Genomic DNA, 16,800 nt, shown 5'->3' with positions numbered 1-16,800 from the left:
TCAGAACTTGCCGGTCCCAATACATGCTGTAAGCAGAACTATCAAGTACTGCTTGCGGCTCGTATCGGTAAACCGGACATGTCCCCGTGATCAGCCCATGCTTGTATGCAAGGTTTTGATGGATAACCTTACATACAGCATTATGCCTGGTGATGTACTGCACCGGTGCCATAACAGTACAGCCAGAAATGAGATGGTCCAACGTCTCTAACGCCGAACCACACATTCTGCACTGGTCGTTCTCCACCCGTTCTTTCATGATGAGCTTTTTATAAGCTCGGGTGGCGACCACGCCATCCTGAATGGCACACATGAACCCCTCCGTCTCAGCAAAGAGCTCCCCAGCACACAGCCATCTGTTCGACAGGTGCAAATCGACAAATGGCTGCCAAAGACAATTCACGTGCTTACCGTGCATTGCCTTCGACTTCCATTCCTCGATCCGCTCTTGGTCCGACTTCACCCCACTCAGAGGATTGAAAGATCGATCCTTCCAGTTAAGTGGAGTCAGTCCACAGTCTGCCTTACAGACAGCCGCATGCAAGGGACTCGCCTGCTCTTTGCTGTAAAAATAAGCGCGCAGGGAGTCGACTTGGCGATGATGTTGTGCCGCCACGTCAACCACTCCCCTACCTCCGATGTCACGAGGCAGGTTCATCCGCTCCACGGCAGACTTTGGGTGATGCATTCGGAATTTGGACATAGTTGTCCGTATCCGCCGCTGGACGTTTTCCAGGTCGGTCTTCGTCCACGGCAATATTCCGAATGCATAAGCCAGTGAAGGGATAGCGAATACATTCAACGCGCTTATTTTATTTTTCCCCGAGAGATGCGATTTCAGCACCAGCTTTACACGTCGCAGGAATTCGGACAGCAGAGCTTCCTTCAGATCACCAACTCGAGCATGGGTTCCTTGCAGAATTCCTAGGTACTTGTAGAAGTCTGTCTCGGTCATAGCTTCGATGTGGAGGTCACCAATGCTATGTCCGGCATGCGGCTCGTGATGACCTTTGCGGATGGCTTGGATTCGACATTTGTCTAATCCAAACTCCATCCGAATATCACGGCTGAACATGTCTATTATTCTCAACAGACTTCTAAGATGGTTGTCAGTACCAGCATACAGCTTGATGTCATCTAGGTACATCAAGTGTGTCAGTTCGCACTTAGCACGTAGGCCATATTTTATTGCAAAACCATGCCCTCTAGCATCATTCAGTAGCCATGAAAGGGGGTTCAGTGCCATACAAAACCAAAGAGGACTCAATGAATCCCCCTGGAAGATGCCCCTCCGTATACGGATGGGCTCTGAGGTATTAGCACCCTCAGATGTACGGACTGATAAGGTGGTATGCCACCCTTCCATGACTGTCGCCAAAAACTTTATTAGTTTCGGATCAATGCGATACAGATGTAGGATGTCGATTAGCCAGGTATGCGGAACGCTATCAAAAGCCTTGGCATAATCGATATAGCAACTGAAGAGGTTTCTTTGGCCTCTAGTTGCTTGTCCTACAACTACCGAGTCGATAATGAGTTGCTCTTTGCAACCCCTTGACCCAACTCGGCAGCCCTTCTGCTCCTCGGACAGAATGTTGTTGGTCTCGAGGTGCGCATTGATCCTTCCACTAATAATGGACGTGATGAATTTGTAGAGGGTTGGTAAGCAAGTGATCGGTCTTGTGTCTGCGGGGTCCTGCACCGTGTCCTTCTTAGGGATAAGGTAGGTAATCCCCGCAGTGAGGAAAGGTGGAAATTCCTCCGGCCGACTCATGACCTCATTTATACTGCGTGCCAACCGACTGTGTACGCTGGTAAATTTCTTATACCAGAAATTCTGCACCCGATCCAGACCTGGGCCCCTCCAGTTCTTCGAGCTGTTTATGGCTCGTCGAACTTCCTCTTCGGTAACATCCGCGAAATTCATGCCAGGTGTATTGGCATGGCGGGTGCCTTCGGCGGTGATCCACTCAGCATGCTCAGCATGCTGGGCAGGTAACCCCCAAAGTCCACCCCAATACTCTTTCGCTTCCGTCACCGAGAACTGTATTGTCTGGGCGCTCTGTTGGGATTCGTTGAGAGATCTGAAAAAGCTCCGCTGGTTCCTCGCGTATGTTGCATTCTGGACACGTCTGGAATAACTTTCGCCATACCGTCGTAACCGACTGCATATGACAGAAAGTTTCTGTTTTAGTGTGTCCAGAATTTCAACTACGGGTGTCTCACAGGGGATGGCATAGTTCCGGTAAACCCTCTGCACTTTGTTTCTCACCCGTCGGCTGGCATTGCCAGTGCTGATCTGAATCAGTCTAGCAATGTCCTGCCTTAGTGAGTCCCGCCGACGTTCCAGACGAATTTTCCATGGTGGATCTCTTTTGTCACTCAAACCAATAACACGAAAGCGAATCTTCTGACCGTGCAATCTGATAGCCGCAACTGCACCACAATACACAAGTGATTGTAGTTGCAGCAGCGACATATCAGCACACAGTCGAGATGCAATCTCATCATTGATTTGAGATAGAATTCCCGGAGTTGCTGGAGATGCATAGAGCCTGGGAATGCCTGGTCTATGCAAAGGATCCATATCCGAGAATTCTATACACGCTCTTTGGAATTCGTCCCGAACCTCAGCGGAAACCTCAGCTGGACGGTGGAGAAGAGTGCTTCGGCGAGTACTGAACCTGTTGCCAGCAGTGCGGCGTGGTGTTGTTGATGCCGCCGCCTCTGCCCCCATCGACTCTCGGTCACCAGTTTCCCCGATGACTTCAAGTCGAACACGTTCCCTGATGGTGGCCGGGATTGTGTCGCTGCGAGTAATAAAGCGGTACTGGTCTGCGACTCGCTGCACAGTCACGTGCGCGAATTGCGGGAAACGCTCGACGAATCTCTGGTGCAACAAGGGGCGGTAAGATGTTGTACCCGCCCCCGCCGTTATTTCGTAGTAGGAGCGGATGATGAAGAGGTTCATTTCTTCAGTCCATTTCATCCGCTTCCTACGCGAACCTGCTGAAGTGGTCGCCACAGGTTGTGGCGAAACAGCTGCAGCAGGCGGAGCTGTGCTCCTGGTCGTCGTGGCGCCTAGACGTCGAACCGCCCCACGACTAGCGGTTTCGACGCCGTGCTGTCCATTACGAGAGCCCGACCCAGTCACCAAGTCAGACGACTCCCGCCGGTTATCCGTACCGGACCTTAAATTTCTCCTTCTTCTCATTTTTGGTGGTGCATTTTATCCCTAGCTGCCAGGTGTGTAGATAGCTTCCTTAGTGAGTAATCTGCAAGTCTGCAAAGTTCCTGCACTTTCCTCACCTACCCCCTGAGACGCTGCGGTGGCGTACAGCCATTCAGACTGAAGCTATCCATCCCTCCTCCTTTCACAACCGGGCTTGGGACCGGCTTCGCCGGAGTTATTATTATTATTATTATTATTATTATTATTATTTATCAGATTGTCGTGATAGTTTTTCAGGAAGTGATAGCTGTGATGAAAGCCAGATGATAATTCGCAATCAAGCTTCTGTATTGTCACTTATCAACAATGATAATAACATGACGAAATAAGTAAAATATACCTTATTTCTTGTATATCAAGGTATAGATTATGGTACATTATGTAAAATAAAAACCGTTATAATAGACAAAATAAATATAATTTGACATTAAAATCATGAAAATGAATATTTTATTAACTCTTATTATCATATAATAGAAAGCAATCAATTTTGTCTGTACATAAAAAACACAGGCATACTACCGACCGATATTCTAAAATAGAGTCGGCGCCACGAAGAATTCGCTGCTTAGTGGTCAGTAAAGTGTTAAAACAACTCTAAAAGTTTGTTCATCTGTTGCTTTTGCAGACCTCTATCTTGCTATGGAGTGAGCCTTCTGATTTCCTCCATGATCAAAGCCTGCGCGCAGACAAAGTTTAGATCAATAACTGAGCCCCCTCCGTCTTTCCGTTAAATCTTTACATCATTTTCTCCACAATACATCTAATAAATAGCACCCGCACTCAATGGACCAGATTTGCGAATGTATTGGGGGAGCTTATCCGTACAGATCATAGGCATTAAACCACATATAGATACTGCCTGATAAGCTCCCCCATTGACTGTGGCTACTGTCTATTGGATATACTGTGATTTTCTCTGACCAGTTGGGCTGAAAAGCGCGTGGGCTAACACCCAGATGGCGTTATTAGTATAAAATCCATATGATTTTTAGTTAACCCTATTCTTTACAAGACACATGTACAAATTTGAATGCTATTAGTAGTTTGAAGGTGGTGTTAGTTTGAAGAAAATGGATAAAAAGGAATCTCTTGTGCCAATAAAGCATTAATTTTTGGCGAAAAAAAAATACTATTGAAGTCAGGGCTTGACTTTTTAAACATTCTTCGAACTTTACACCAGGAAAATCAACTGTGAAGCCAAAAAATTTGGAAAAATTAAAAGAAAAATATGAAAATTGAAAAACAAACGAGACGAAATGAGGATTTTCCAGTGAATTGGCTATCATTCGTACCACCATACGAGCACACCGAAGGTAATATTAGGTGTGCGAAAGCCAGACTTTATCCTGTCACTGCACGTTCACGTTAATAAATAACACTCATTTTCAGAACCTTTCCTCCATTTTGTTGTCTGTGGATGGCCTGGAATATTTTGAAGACATAATGAAGAACGAACCTACAAAAAGGAAACATTTTCTCGATTTCGACGTGACCGTAACCCAATTCTTTTGCCAGATCGAGCAAATTCACCATTGTATCCCCTTCAATGGTCGGTCGACCCACCACCTCCTTTATAAGGCTTTGTGTAAAATAAAATCTTATTGAAGTAGATTTAATGTTTGTCTGTCCATCTGTCTGTCAGATTCCTATTTATTCACAAACCGTTCAATCTATTGCCGATCTGTGAGTCCCTCCTCGTCCAGGCCGACCACCGCGTAATTGAAGCGGGTCGCGTCTGTCATAATACCGGACATCTGGAACTGTGCTTCCAGATATACAAACCACAGCTCCGGGTTCTGCGGGACGGCGAGGGCGGCCACCTGCGGGTCCGCTGGGCCTACCGCGTCTTCGTTGTCGACAGACATCTCCAAAAGCTAATACGACGCGAGTTTTCAATCGAAGGCGCGGCGATACCGAATTCTGCTACCCTGAATTGACCAGGCAGGCCGCACCCACAAATGTCCGCCCGAGCGAAAAAAAAGAAAAGAAACCATTGACGCTCCCCGAAGCGGACGCTTGATGCGCAGACCAAAAAGAGCAAGAGCTCGCCAAAAGAGTCGTAACCCTGCTATGATAAGTTCCTCAAACTCTTCGACGCCGTCTCCTGCAGCGGTTATAACTTTTTTCTTGTAACAATTATGTTAATAAACTAAAAGTAAAATATTTGCTATGAAAATTCAAAAAAAAAGGAGAAAAAAAAACTTTCCTCTCTATCTGTAAGTTAATAAAATGCGTTCAAAAAGTACTATGTAACAATGTAGAGCTATTTCAAGCCATTACTCTACTCTACTAACAAGTGAAGTCACAGAATACATAATCTAAGTACCTTTTTTACTAAAAATATGAATTAAAAACCATAATTCAATTGCCAATCCTGCTGCGCCACAAAGTATTGTGGGCATTCTGACTGCCTATAATTCACTAACTGGGCCTGTGTTCAGAATAGGAATTCTAAAAGATGATACATTTCCATCCTGTCATGAGGAAGCAGAACCCACGGGACGTTTGATACTTGAACGCCCTGCCTATATTCGCATCAGGCATCAGATTTTTGGTGTCGATGTGCTCCAATTGTAGCTGGTAGTACCACATTCACTAATGGAAATTCTGCCATACATAAACGTGTCTGCAATATTCCGTTAAACGGGGGAGTCAATTACATTGCGGCACTACGGTCTGAGTGCTCATCATCATGACACGCGAAAAACTTAGGTTTAACAAGTGCACATCACAAACAAAACGGATTTGCATTCAATTTGCCACATATTCACAAGCTGGGAAATTTTATCACTGACGTGCAGTAGGACCCACTCCATCAGCAAGTTCGCCTAGTGGACGGCCCTTCACTTACATACCCCTTAATAGTTATGAGGAGGGGGGCATGTCTCTAGAAGTTCTGTGGTGAGTTAAGAAATTTACCAGATGCCGACAATGATGGAGCGTAAGCTCCACTTACTGGTTATTATTAGAGACGTATTTAACTATTTCCAATATTCCCTTAAAGAGGAAAACTTACATGTAAAAAGCAACGAAACTTGCCTACCGAAAGTGTGTAAGCAATTATTAACTTATCAAGGAATCTGTCCTGGAAGAATTCATACAAAAGATGCGCAGTCTTAGATTGTCATACCTATATATATGAGGCTCAGAATAGTCGCAAATTTGTTTAATTTGCCGTTTCTTCCGTAGTTAACTTTTCCTATTCTTGAAATAGTTTCATATTCTTCCAGGTGCGATGGCACCCTTTACTCATCCATACCCAGCAAACAACTACTGAGATTCTTTTTGTTTAAAATTTGGTAAAAAATGCATACAGGAATAATCTTCCTATTTTCTTAGAACGGAGTACACAGGAAAAAAAATGTTGCTTCACCGAGATGATTGAACCCCTGAATCAAATCTCTAAGAATGATTAATTTGTTACGTTGGTCATTATACGACCCTGAAGAGGGAAGCGCGTGTTTTGCAGAATGACACATGCCCATATCTGCATATCTTTCTTCCCCGGCGGTCCATCTTCCGTACCCACCTGCGTGTTTTGTGTTAGCGACCTAATTAAATCCAGATAATTTTTTGTAAAACCCAAATTACCATAATATGTGCCGATTAGTTTTTTTATGTTTATTAGGCCATGTTTTTGAATTGGATGTTGACAAACTTTGGTTCGGGGTTCGAAACCATATAAATAAGAAGTCCAGGTCGTATTGCCACATTCAGAATTTGAACTCTGACAAAGACGCGTCTAAACTCAATCAACATGAAATTCGTTGTATTAGCTCTCGCTCTTATCGGTGCTGCTTCAGCTGGTTACATTGCTCCTGGAGGGTATTCTGCACCCCTTGTTGGTGGAATTGGTGCTCCAATAGCCGCAGGATACCAAGCCCCCATAATTAGCGGATACCAAGCTCCTATCGCCAGTGGCTACAGTGCTCCCCTATTAGGAGGGTACCATGCTCCAGCTGTAGGGGGATTCAACGCTCCTTTACTTGGCGGCTACAGCGCTCCATTAACTGCTGCTCCAATTGGTTATTCTTCCGGAGCCCTTACTCACAACGCGATTCACGGAGGTTATGCTGCACCAGAGTTTGGCAACGCTTTGTGGAACAAGAAGGCATCAGCCTAATAGACATAATCTATAATTGTATTATTTGACAATAAAAAGTATTTCAAATATTTTTGTCATTTTTCATTCAGTTAATTTCATTTAACATCCGTCCTATCCGAGGCTCCTGTTGTGGCTTCGTAACAGGTTGTTTTCCGTGTAGGGTTGTCAGCCCTACCCAACCCCCAACCTGGAGGACCAGTTGGTACAATTTGTCCCGTTTTTAGGCGCGGGAGACTCGCCTTCATCCTTCTCCGTCTGCAGCTTTTCGTCAAGAAAGAGCTCCCAGCGGTCACCACGTAGAAGTTGAGATAGGGTTTGGTAGTAGAGCTGTTGGTGTTGGTTCAGCAGGCATTTCCCAGGTTTTATGCTCCATCGTGGGTACCAATCCACGTTTCGCCCCGGGACCTATACTACCCTTTGACCATCGAATTGGTGGACCTCGGCGCAAAACCGGGATGTCTGGAGTTCCTTATTAAGGCAGGCCTAGACCGGATACCGGTTGTTGCGCCGTTGATGATGATGATGATAATTTCATTTATCTTTTTCTTTCTTTTTACTATCACATGATATTTCAACAGGAGTAAAGTTGTAGCACTAAGTTATTGATAGGAACATATGAATGGTCATTTGTGCGGACAATTGCATTCGTTTTGGTAAAAAACTGGCTACATTATCACGCCTTCCTCCTCTGTTTATAAATGCAGACGCATTTGATTGAGTACCACTATTCTTTTTTAAGCAAAAAATATATTTTTTTTCTGTATTAAACATATTGGTAAGTACTACGTACAACTGTTTTTCTATTTGGCGTCCAGTTCTCCTTTTGTAGAAACTCTCATTCAGTCCCTAAAATATTCATTGCATCATTTTCGAAACTTTTCATCAGATGAAGCAGAACCAGTTCCCCAATTTCCGCTTAAAATTTCCTTGTTGAGTTATTAAAGATGTATATACATATATGGGATGGCAATATCATGGTGAAAATCAGATCCTTCGATTAATAGTAGGATGTTCACTTCGCGGCAATGATCGGTTGATCAGGCGGTAAAAGTTCATAAAGCGCAAATATCCCAACGATAAATAATATTACCCCTACTGTCCTTGAAAAAAAAGTATTTTTCCACAGAACAGATGCAACTAGTTTAATATTGTTCGCCTAGCTGACTATTCTCTTCCGAAACTGATTCTCCCAATTTTGTAGGGAGCCTTGTACGGCGGCTGCAGCGGCCTCCGAGTGCCAACAGTCCTCAAGAGGACATATCTGCAAACTTCAAACTCCACAGAGGTTTTGACCGCTGACCGCTCGTGACAAAATGGCGAAACCGGCTTCAGTCTGAGAACAACAACCCGGTCTCTCCAAGGCGGCCTGTCTTATCGAGGGTTCAGATCGCCGGATAATTGTAGGTTATCTCCATGCACCAGGTCAACCGCGCTGGCAGCAAACTCTTGGCGGACGGCTGTATGGAAGTCAAGCAAAATTGAAAGTGAAAACTGCAACCAGGACGTCTCGTCCATGGACTGCGAATGGTATGCGGTTGCCCGCTGTCGGTTTAATCCAAAGAGCTTTCCGAGCTCTAAGAAAAGACTGTATTCAGATTGCATTTGCAGGCCTGCGACGGTAAAAGTTTACAATGCCTAAGAACCTTCTAAGGTCTTTGATTGCCTTTCGTAGCGGAAAGCTCGTGATTGCTTGCACCTGGCCTAGAAATTTCATCTGCTGCATCTGCTAATTACTATCTTTGGAATACCTTCGGAAGCTACAGGGACTCGATGGTAAGCCTTGACGAGACCTAAAGTCAAGAAAACACGACAATGGAGTACCGGTCCTGAATCATCTGGGCATTCAGGGAAACATAATGCTTGACTGTTCTTAACGGATGTTCCGGTATTTTTAGAGAATTACACGAATACGTGCGTCGGCAACGTTTTAGCTGTCGCTAATTTCAAAGAAAAAGATTGTTGGGTTTGGGGTTATGGAAGACCGAGAACTCTGTACCCATGTCTAGTGGATAATTGTGCCGACCAAGGTATTAAAACCTGTAAGGCGACATGTGACTGCGCTTCGGGGAGACGTCCCCGCGTCCCCCAGCAAACTCAGTTTAATGAATCCGCGAGATACATCTATGGGTTGGTACATTTAGGAACCAGCATGCGTCTGAGTTCGATGCGGACCGCGGTGCGTGGATACCTGAACGCCCTTTTCTTGAGGCAGACCCGTTACCGACCCAAGTATTTGTGTAATTCTTGAAAAATACCGGAACAACACTCTCGAACGCGAAGCATTTATCGCTGCCCGCAATGTGGCTACATTGGCCGTGAGTGTGGCTATTTGCCTCTTCAATTCCATCCGTTCGCACGAGCTGAAACTGTCGCGGAATGGTAAGAGAAGTGGAACGAGTCAGAAAAAGGCCGTTGGACTCACAAAATCATATGGGATATCCGGAAATGGATCGAGTGATCTCACGGCGAGGTAGGTTTCGATCTAACTCAATTCTTAAGCGGACACGAAGGCTATCGAGCATATCTGTATCGATTTGGGCGTGGTGATTCGCCATATTGCCCACAGTGTGCAAACATTCCAGAGGATGCAGAACACGTCTTTTTTCACTGCCCTAGATTCAAAGCCCAAAGGGCTACATTAGGAGCTACAACCGGGGAGCACTTTACACCCGAAAATATCATGGAACTTATGGTGAAAGCCAAGGGGATATGGACCGAAGTTGAAAAAGTGACTACAGCCATCGGAAAGAAGCTTAGGCAGGAGAAAGTCATCCGAAAGAATGAACACGAGAGGAACACGAATGTTGACATTAGCGCAGAATAAATTCTGATCCAGCCCCGCGACGTAATACCAAATGGGAGTCCCCCTTTTACATGTATGCCCTCCCCCCCTCCCTCCATCTTAATATAGCAGAATATCACTCACTGCATGTCTGGGCGTTCACAGTTCCCATCTTCTCACTAAGTTTCGTATCAATCGTTGTAGCCGTTTCTGAGAAAAGTGCGCGTGACAGACAGAAAGGTAAACAGACAAACGGACAGACAGACATTGAACCTATTTGATTAAGGTTTTGTTTTGCAATCAAAAATCACTTATATACACTTATACACTTATATACCCATATATTTTACACTATATCTAGATACAATCGATGCAAAAAAAAATTCGGAGTCGTTCGGAAATTATAGTGTTGAATACGTAATAAGTCACATGCCAGATTTATGTCGATCGCCGTAATAGAACGCATATTGATCGGTCCGAATGACGTTCGTATGACTTCACCAAAAGGACAATATTTGTATCTTTATCCAGCTCTTCACAAAAAATTTCTAAACAATGCGAAAAAAAACGGTTTTCACACTGGATGACCCCCTTAACACAGAAATACTTTATTCTAAATGCGAGTTTAACATAGTAAGGTGTTGTCAGAGTAACGATTAGAAATCGAGCACGGCGAGAAGTTATGTTGAAAGTTTATTTATTAACTTAAATTGCTGACTAAGTGTTGTCAATTTTTGCAACCGGCGAATATTGTAAAGGTTTTCTTACATGTTGGAGTATGGTCTCACATTTCTTGGCATCATGTTGGTCCATACCAGACGTTACCTGATACATAACTTCTCCCCCTTACAGTTAGAATTCTCCTAAATTCTATTATTTATCTTTAATTTCAACGACTGATGTCTTTTTAAAGTTTTGGGTAAAACAAAGCCGATGTGTAGAAAACGAAACCTTATTAAAATCGGTTTACTGTCTGTCTGTCTGTCCCTGACACGCATTTGTCTCGGAGGTGGCTATAGTGATTGACACCGAATTTGGTGAAAAGGTGGAAACTGTGAACGCTCACGCATGCAGAAAGTTACATCCTTGTACGTCGAATTTAAGAGGAGGGACCCCTACATGCAAATGAGGGGTGTACATTTTTTTTCACCCAATATAGTCATGTGGGGTGTCAAATGGAAAGTCTTGGTTAGTACTTTCCGAAGCCGGTCCGAATTTTGACATTCGCTGGAAAGGTGGAGAGTGCGTATGTATTTAGTTGCAGTAAATCTACAGGTAAAGTCGAGCTACTGTAACTTTGTTATGATTTTGATCAAACTTGGGCATAATATGCTTCATGTAACGTGTTCTATTCTGTACTACTATATTCTATACTACTGTCAATTTTTATAACTCTGGGATAAACTTAAGGGGGGTTGTGTAGGGGGGTGTATGGAAATATACTATTATTAACTTAATTTGAGCAGATGTCGATATGGAGAGTATTTTGAGACCTATACACCATACAAAGGCAGCTTCATGACTTTTTGCAAATTTTTCGGTTGAGTAGGTTCTGAGAATGGTGCCGTTAAAAAATCATCACTTTCCACCCCTCCCACTCCCCGCCTTGCTAACAAATGTCAAAATTAAGACCGGCTCCGGAAAGTATTAATTGAGACCTTTCATTTCATACCCAACATGACTATATTCGGTGAAAAAAAAACTGTACACCCCCTTTTGCATGTATGGGGAGCCCCCTTAACCTGAACGTAGAAGGATATCACTCACTGCATGTCTGGGCGTTCACGATTCCCACCTTCTGACCAAATTTCGTGTGAATCGGTGTAGCCGTTTCTGCGAAAAGTTATTGTGACAGACAGACAGATAGGTGTACAGACAAACAGACATTGAACCGATTTTAAAAAGGTTTTATTTTGCAAACAACTATAACAAGTCGGGAAACCGGAAGCTGGACGCTTCAGGTACGAAAGGTTTTGTGTGTTTCTTAGTACGTAGCACGTAATATATACATATATTATGTGAGAGCATCCACTTTCGGGTGATATTAACATTCATAGTCTTCAATTTTCAAAGAAGCAACAAATTTGAGGTATTATAACTTTGTTAGTAATAGTGCAATTTCCACCAAACTTGGTAAGATCATGCCCTACATTATAACCTATATTACTGCAAAATTTCATGGTACTAGGATGAACCTAAGGGGGGTTTCTAACCAATTACAAAAAATTGTAGGAATATACTATTATTAACTTTATTTAAACAGATATCGGCATGGAAGGTATTTCGGAGCCTAGGCACCATATAGTGGCAGCCTCCTGATTTTTTTCAGATTTTTCGGTTTGGTAGTTTCTGAGAATGGCCCCCTTAAAGAAGTGATCACTTTCAACCCCCCGCGCTCCCCACCCTTCCAACGAATGTCAAAACTAAGATCGGCTTTGAAAAGTACTAATCGAGACCTTTAATTTGATACCCCACATGACTATATTTGATAAAAAAAAATTTTACACCCCCCTTTTGCATGTATGGAGACCCCCCCTTAAATTCGACGTAAAAGGATGTAATTCACTATATGCGTGAGCGTTCACAGTTCCCACCTTCCTACCAAATTTGGTGTCAATCGCTATAACCGTCTCCGAGAAAAATGCGTGTGACGGACAGACAGACAGACGAACAGACAGACAGACAGACAGACGGTAAACCAATTTTAATAAGGTTTTGTGTTTACACAAAACCTTAAAAATGGTTAGTAGTATGATCGCAAATACGATAGTATTGATACTATATGATACTGCTGTGAACTTGGAGTTCTGTGATTTTATTAATATTGTTAATATTATCTAATTTGATATCGTCTACCTAGAAAAATATTGAATGTCGTGTTTGCAGGATAATAGAATCTTTCTTCGAAGTGTGGAATTATTGAATTCAATTAGTAAATTTCCTGATATTAAAAAGTTTGCTCAAGGTGAGTTCGCTTACGACTTTAAACTTTTCTTATTTATATGTATTTCCGTTTAAACTAATCACAATTTCACTAGGATTTCCTTATTTTGTTTATTTGATGTAGGTAGGATTGCCTTCAACTTTACTGTTAGAAATTCTTTAGGAATTTTCAAAGCAAATAATGGTAAATTGTTATCAGATTTAGCTACTCCTACCTTTACATGCTGTAATTTATTAAAATCTATAGCATATTTTATCTCTTCATCAGTGAGAATATTGGGATGTAACATAGCATATTTGGCTGATGTTACATTATCCTGTAAATGTTCAGTTCTATGTATAAGAAAATTCATCATAGTACATGTTGTTTTTTTAATGATTCGCTAGAGATCTGTTTTACTGTATCTAAAAGGATATTTTTGTCTCAGTTGACTATGCGCTTAAGTTGTAGAAGGTACCGTTGAAATCTATATTTACCTGTTGTTGATTATGTCGCGGTTGTTCGCGCCCAATGTACGCAAATGTGTGTCAATGTTACGAGTGTCCTCAGTGTCAATAATGTGAACTACTATATTTGTTTTGAGAACAATATTAGCTTCAATTAAGTGGATTTCTGTGAATCATGCCTATTCGCTTATATTATATAGATTCAGTGATCCTTTGACAGGGATTATGAGTACGATTCCGTACAGCTGGAAAAGAAGTCGGCAAACCGGAAGCTGGGCGCTTCGGGTATGAAAGGTTTGCCTGAAATATGGTATTTCGTTTCGCGAGACTGCTATGTCGCTCTCATTAGTTTGTTGTGAGGTATCCACTTATGCTTCCTTGGTGAATAACGTTGTGTGAAGCAGTTGGTTCCACTTACCAAACGATTCTTGTTTTAGGTAATCCTCCTATGCACTTAATATTTGAGTATTCACTTTTCCCATACTTAAAAGTGTTGCTCTTCAGATGGATAACGGATGGGTAGGAAGCGTTCCAGAGGTCGGACCCTAGAATGGATGCCTGTACTACTCCCAATGTAATTGGGAGGGAGGGAGCGGTCCTTCAGATAATCCCTGAATATCCGCAACAGATGACTTTGCACGTGGAATAAGTTTTCTAATGTGCCCAACATACCTGCCCATCTTACGGAATTGAAGGTATTTCTGATATCTAACGTTATGAGGAACGCTATCCGTCCAGATCGGCTCGATGAACCGCATCCACGGCCTTCATAACGGCTTCCCCTGTGGATCTCCTGGTCCTCAACCCGAACTGGGGGATAAGTCCCCGGCAGCGCGTACCGCTTCAAACAATCTCCTAATGAGGTTCTCGAGCACTTTCCCGGCGTGTTAAACATACACAGTGGTCGGTTTGCAGACGGGAGCTGCGGGTCTTCTTTTCCCTAGCTAATCAGCGCGAATCTGGCCATTTCCCAGCGGCAAAGAAACATCACCTCCTTCAAACAAGCGGTGAACGCCCCAAGCAGCAAGTCTGGACGTTGGCGGAACACCAATTTGTAAAGTTCCGTCCTGAACCGGGACCTGACATCTTCTTGTTTTTCATAGTGAGAACCGCTTCTTCAAGCTGTCTCATTGTGAAAAGGGAGCAATCGTCGACGATTTCCGCGCTGTTGACATCACCCCGTACAAGGTGTATGGGGGATAATGCCCGTACAATGCGTCGCGTTGGTGCTCGCTGGCAAGTAGCACTAACGACTTCGAACGCAATGTACTGGTGATCACTTGCCGAGAAGTATTCTAAGACTCGCCAACCGTTCACCTCATTCAAGGGTCCTTGCATTAAAATCGCCGCATACCAGGATTTGCCTCTCCGTTTACGAAACGGCGTCCTCCAGAGCATCAAGTCGGCGGCGAAGATCCAACATCGTCTCGCTCAGCGTCAGGTAAACGCTAAAAAACTTTAACCCTAAACACCAGATCCAGACAAACCCGTTCCTTCGGCCTTCGGCAAGGACATGAAATTGAACGTCGTCCCGAACCCATTAAGTCGAGATTATAGGTAAAGTGCCGTTAGAAGGTGCGGCAGAAGAGTCAATATTTTTGTCTACAATATTATAGTAGTTCTGGTTTATGTAGATAATGTTCATTGATGTATGGATGTGATCCATATAAACTTTAAGTATGTGAAAAGTGAATGATTAACTATTAAGTGCAGAGGAGGAGAGTCGTTTGATAAATGGAACCAACTGTTTGACACAATGTTATTCACCCAGGAAGCATTAGCGGATACCCCACAATAAACTAATGGCAGCGATTGTGGAGTATTCAGCTGCATGATCCTCGAAAATATTATGAGAAACAGCGAAATAGCATTCTCGCAAAACGGAATACCATATCTCACTCTTCCACTAAAAATTTTGCTTTGATCGTCACAAATCAATTTTATTATAATAAGCTTCCGTTTCTCCATTTTCTTTACCGTTATGAAATTTCTTGACCATTCTTCTTGCTTCACCTGGATGAAGTGGCGTTCCACAACTGTTGCTCTTGATGATGACGTATCAATAAACGTCTCAAATCTAAAATTTACCGCAATGTCGTGCGTCCTGTCGTCCTCTATGGTTCTAAGTGTTGGCCAACTTTAAAAGACAATGAACGGCGTCTTGCGGTAATGAGGACGAAAATGGTACGTTTGATTGATGGGGTGACACGTTTTGATAACATCTAAAATGAGGATATCCGCGATCGATATGTGATTACACCGATCGTGGAAAGACTGCGGAAGAGACATCTTTGATTGTATGGTCGTAATTCGTGGTAATTCGCGGTGACAGGAATCTACTTGCCAAGGTTAGTCTGAACATTGATGGTAAGCGACCAAAAGGCCAGCCGAAACAATGGTGGCTTGATATGCTGGATGGGGATTTAAAAGCTTCGCGATTGCACTCAGATCAGGCATTTGATAAAATAAAAAGGCGAAACTGATCACGACGAGTCGACCCCGTTTGTAAACGGGACAAAGGCTGAAGAAAAAACAAAACTTTTTACACGACTGCGCCGGTTACAAATCGATTGCTGAGAGCGTCAAAAAAAGAATAAAATAGACCCCTAGGTCTGATTAACAAAGATCATCGAGGGTTTAATTTAACACAAAAATACTTATAAATTCGAGGTGTTATCAGAGTAGCGATTAGAAGTAGAACTCGGCGAGAAGTTATGTAGCAATTTCTGATTAATTTCAGAGGCATAGATCCAACTTTGTCTCTATCCAGCTGCTTCATTTCCAGAAGTAGCTGGCTGGGTCACCAAGTGATTTAGCTTGGCTCTCTCACTTACTGACAGGAGCCTCGTGAACTGATCCTTCAGCCGTGTTTAGAAGGTCAGTAACTAACGCAACTGACTCCACATCCAGACCGACCAAAGCATAACTAAATTGGCACCTTAACCGAAACAGCAGTTAAGGTGGCAGAAGGTCCCACGAACTATTTTCACGCGATATAACTTCAGTGGAGCGCCACGGTGGAACAAAACCACCAGCAGGGTTGGATTAAAGTGCAAGGAGCTAGCGAATTCAGAAAGAATACACTCGCTTTCAAACAGACAGAAAACTAAATAAAAGTATGATCAACATTTCAAACGAAAAACTACATACGAAACAATAGAAAATACTAGTTTAAAGACAGCTATCGATTCCAACCATATTGCAATTAGTAACACACAAACTCAACTCAACCTAATGGATATTAGTCAAAAAAGTAAAATGAGGATTATATCAAACAGGACACCTCAA

At 43.1% G+C, this 16,800-nt stretch overlaps 1 protein-coding gene across 1 annotated transcript; it reads left to right on the top strand.

The window, feature by feature from the left end:
- The first annotated feature begins 6,992 nt into the window (after positions 1-6,992).
- LOC119648443 (vitelline membrane protein Vm26Ab-like) lies at positions 6,993-7,358 on the top strand. The gene has a single exon (XM_038050197.1). It carries the CDS (start codon positions 6,993-6,995, stop codon positions 7,356-7,358), a length of 366 nt encoding a protein of 121 aa, XP_037906125.1.
- Positions 7,359-16,800: the final 9,442 nt, after the last annotated feature.

The sequence above is a fragment of the Hermetia illucens genome, chromosome 2 (genome assembly GCF_905115235.1).
Source record: "Hermetia illucens chromosome 2, iHerIll2.2.curated.20191125, whole genome shotgun sequence".
Classification (NCBI taxonomy): Eukaryota; Metazoa; Arthropoda; class Insecta; order Diptera; family Stratiomyidae; genus Hermetia; species Hermetia illucens.
The sequence above is the reverse complement of the archived record's forward strand: the minus strand, read 5'-3'. Positions and strand labels throughout refer to the sequence as shown.

What these genes read in the sequence shown, in the direction of transcription:
- LOC119648443 (XM_038050197.1), top strand. Translation starts at nt 6,993, where the DNA reads ATGAAATTCGTTGTATTAGCTCTCGCTCTTATCGGTGCTGCTTCAGCT.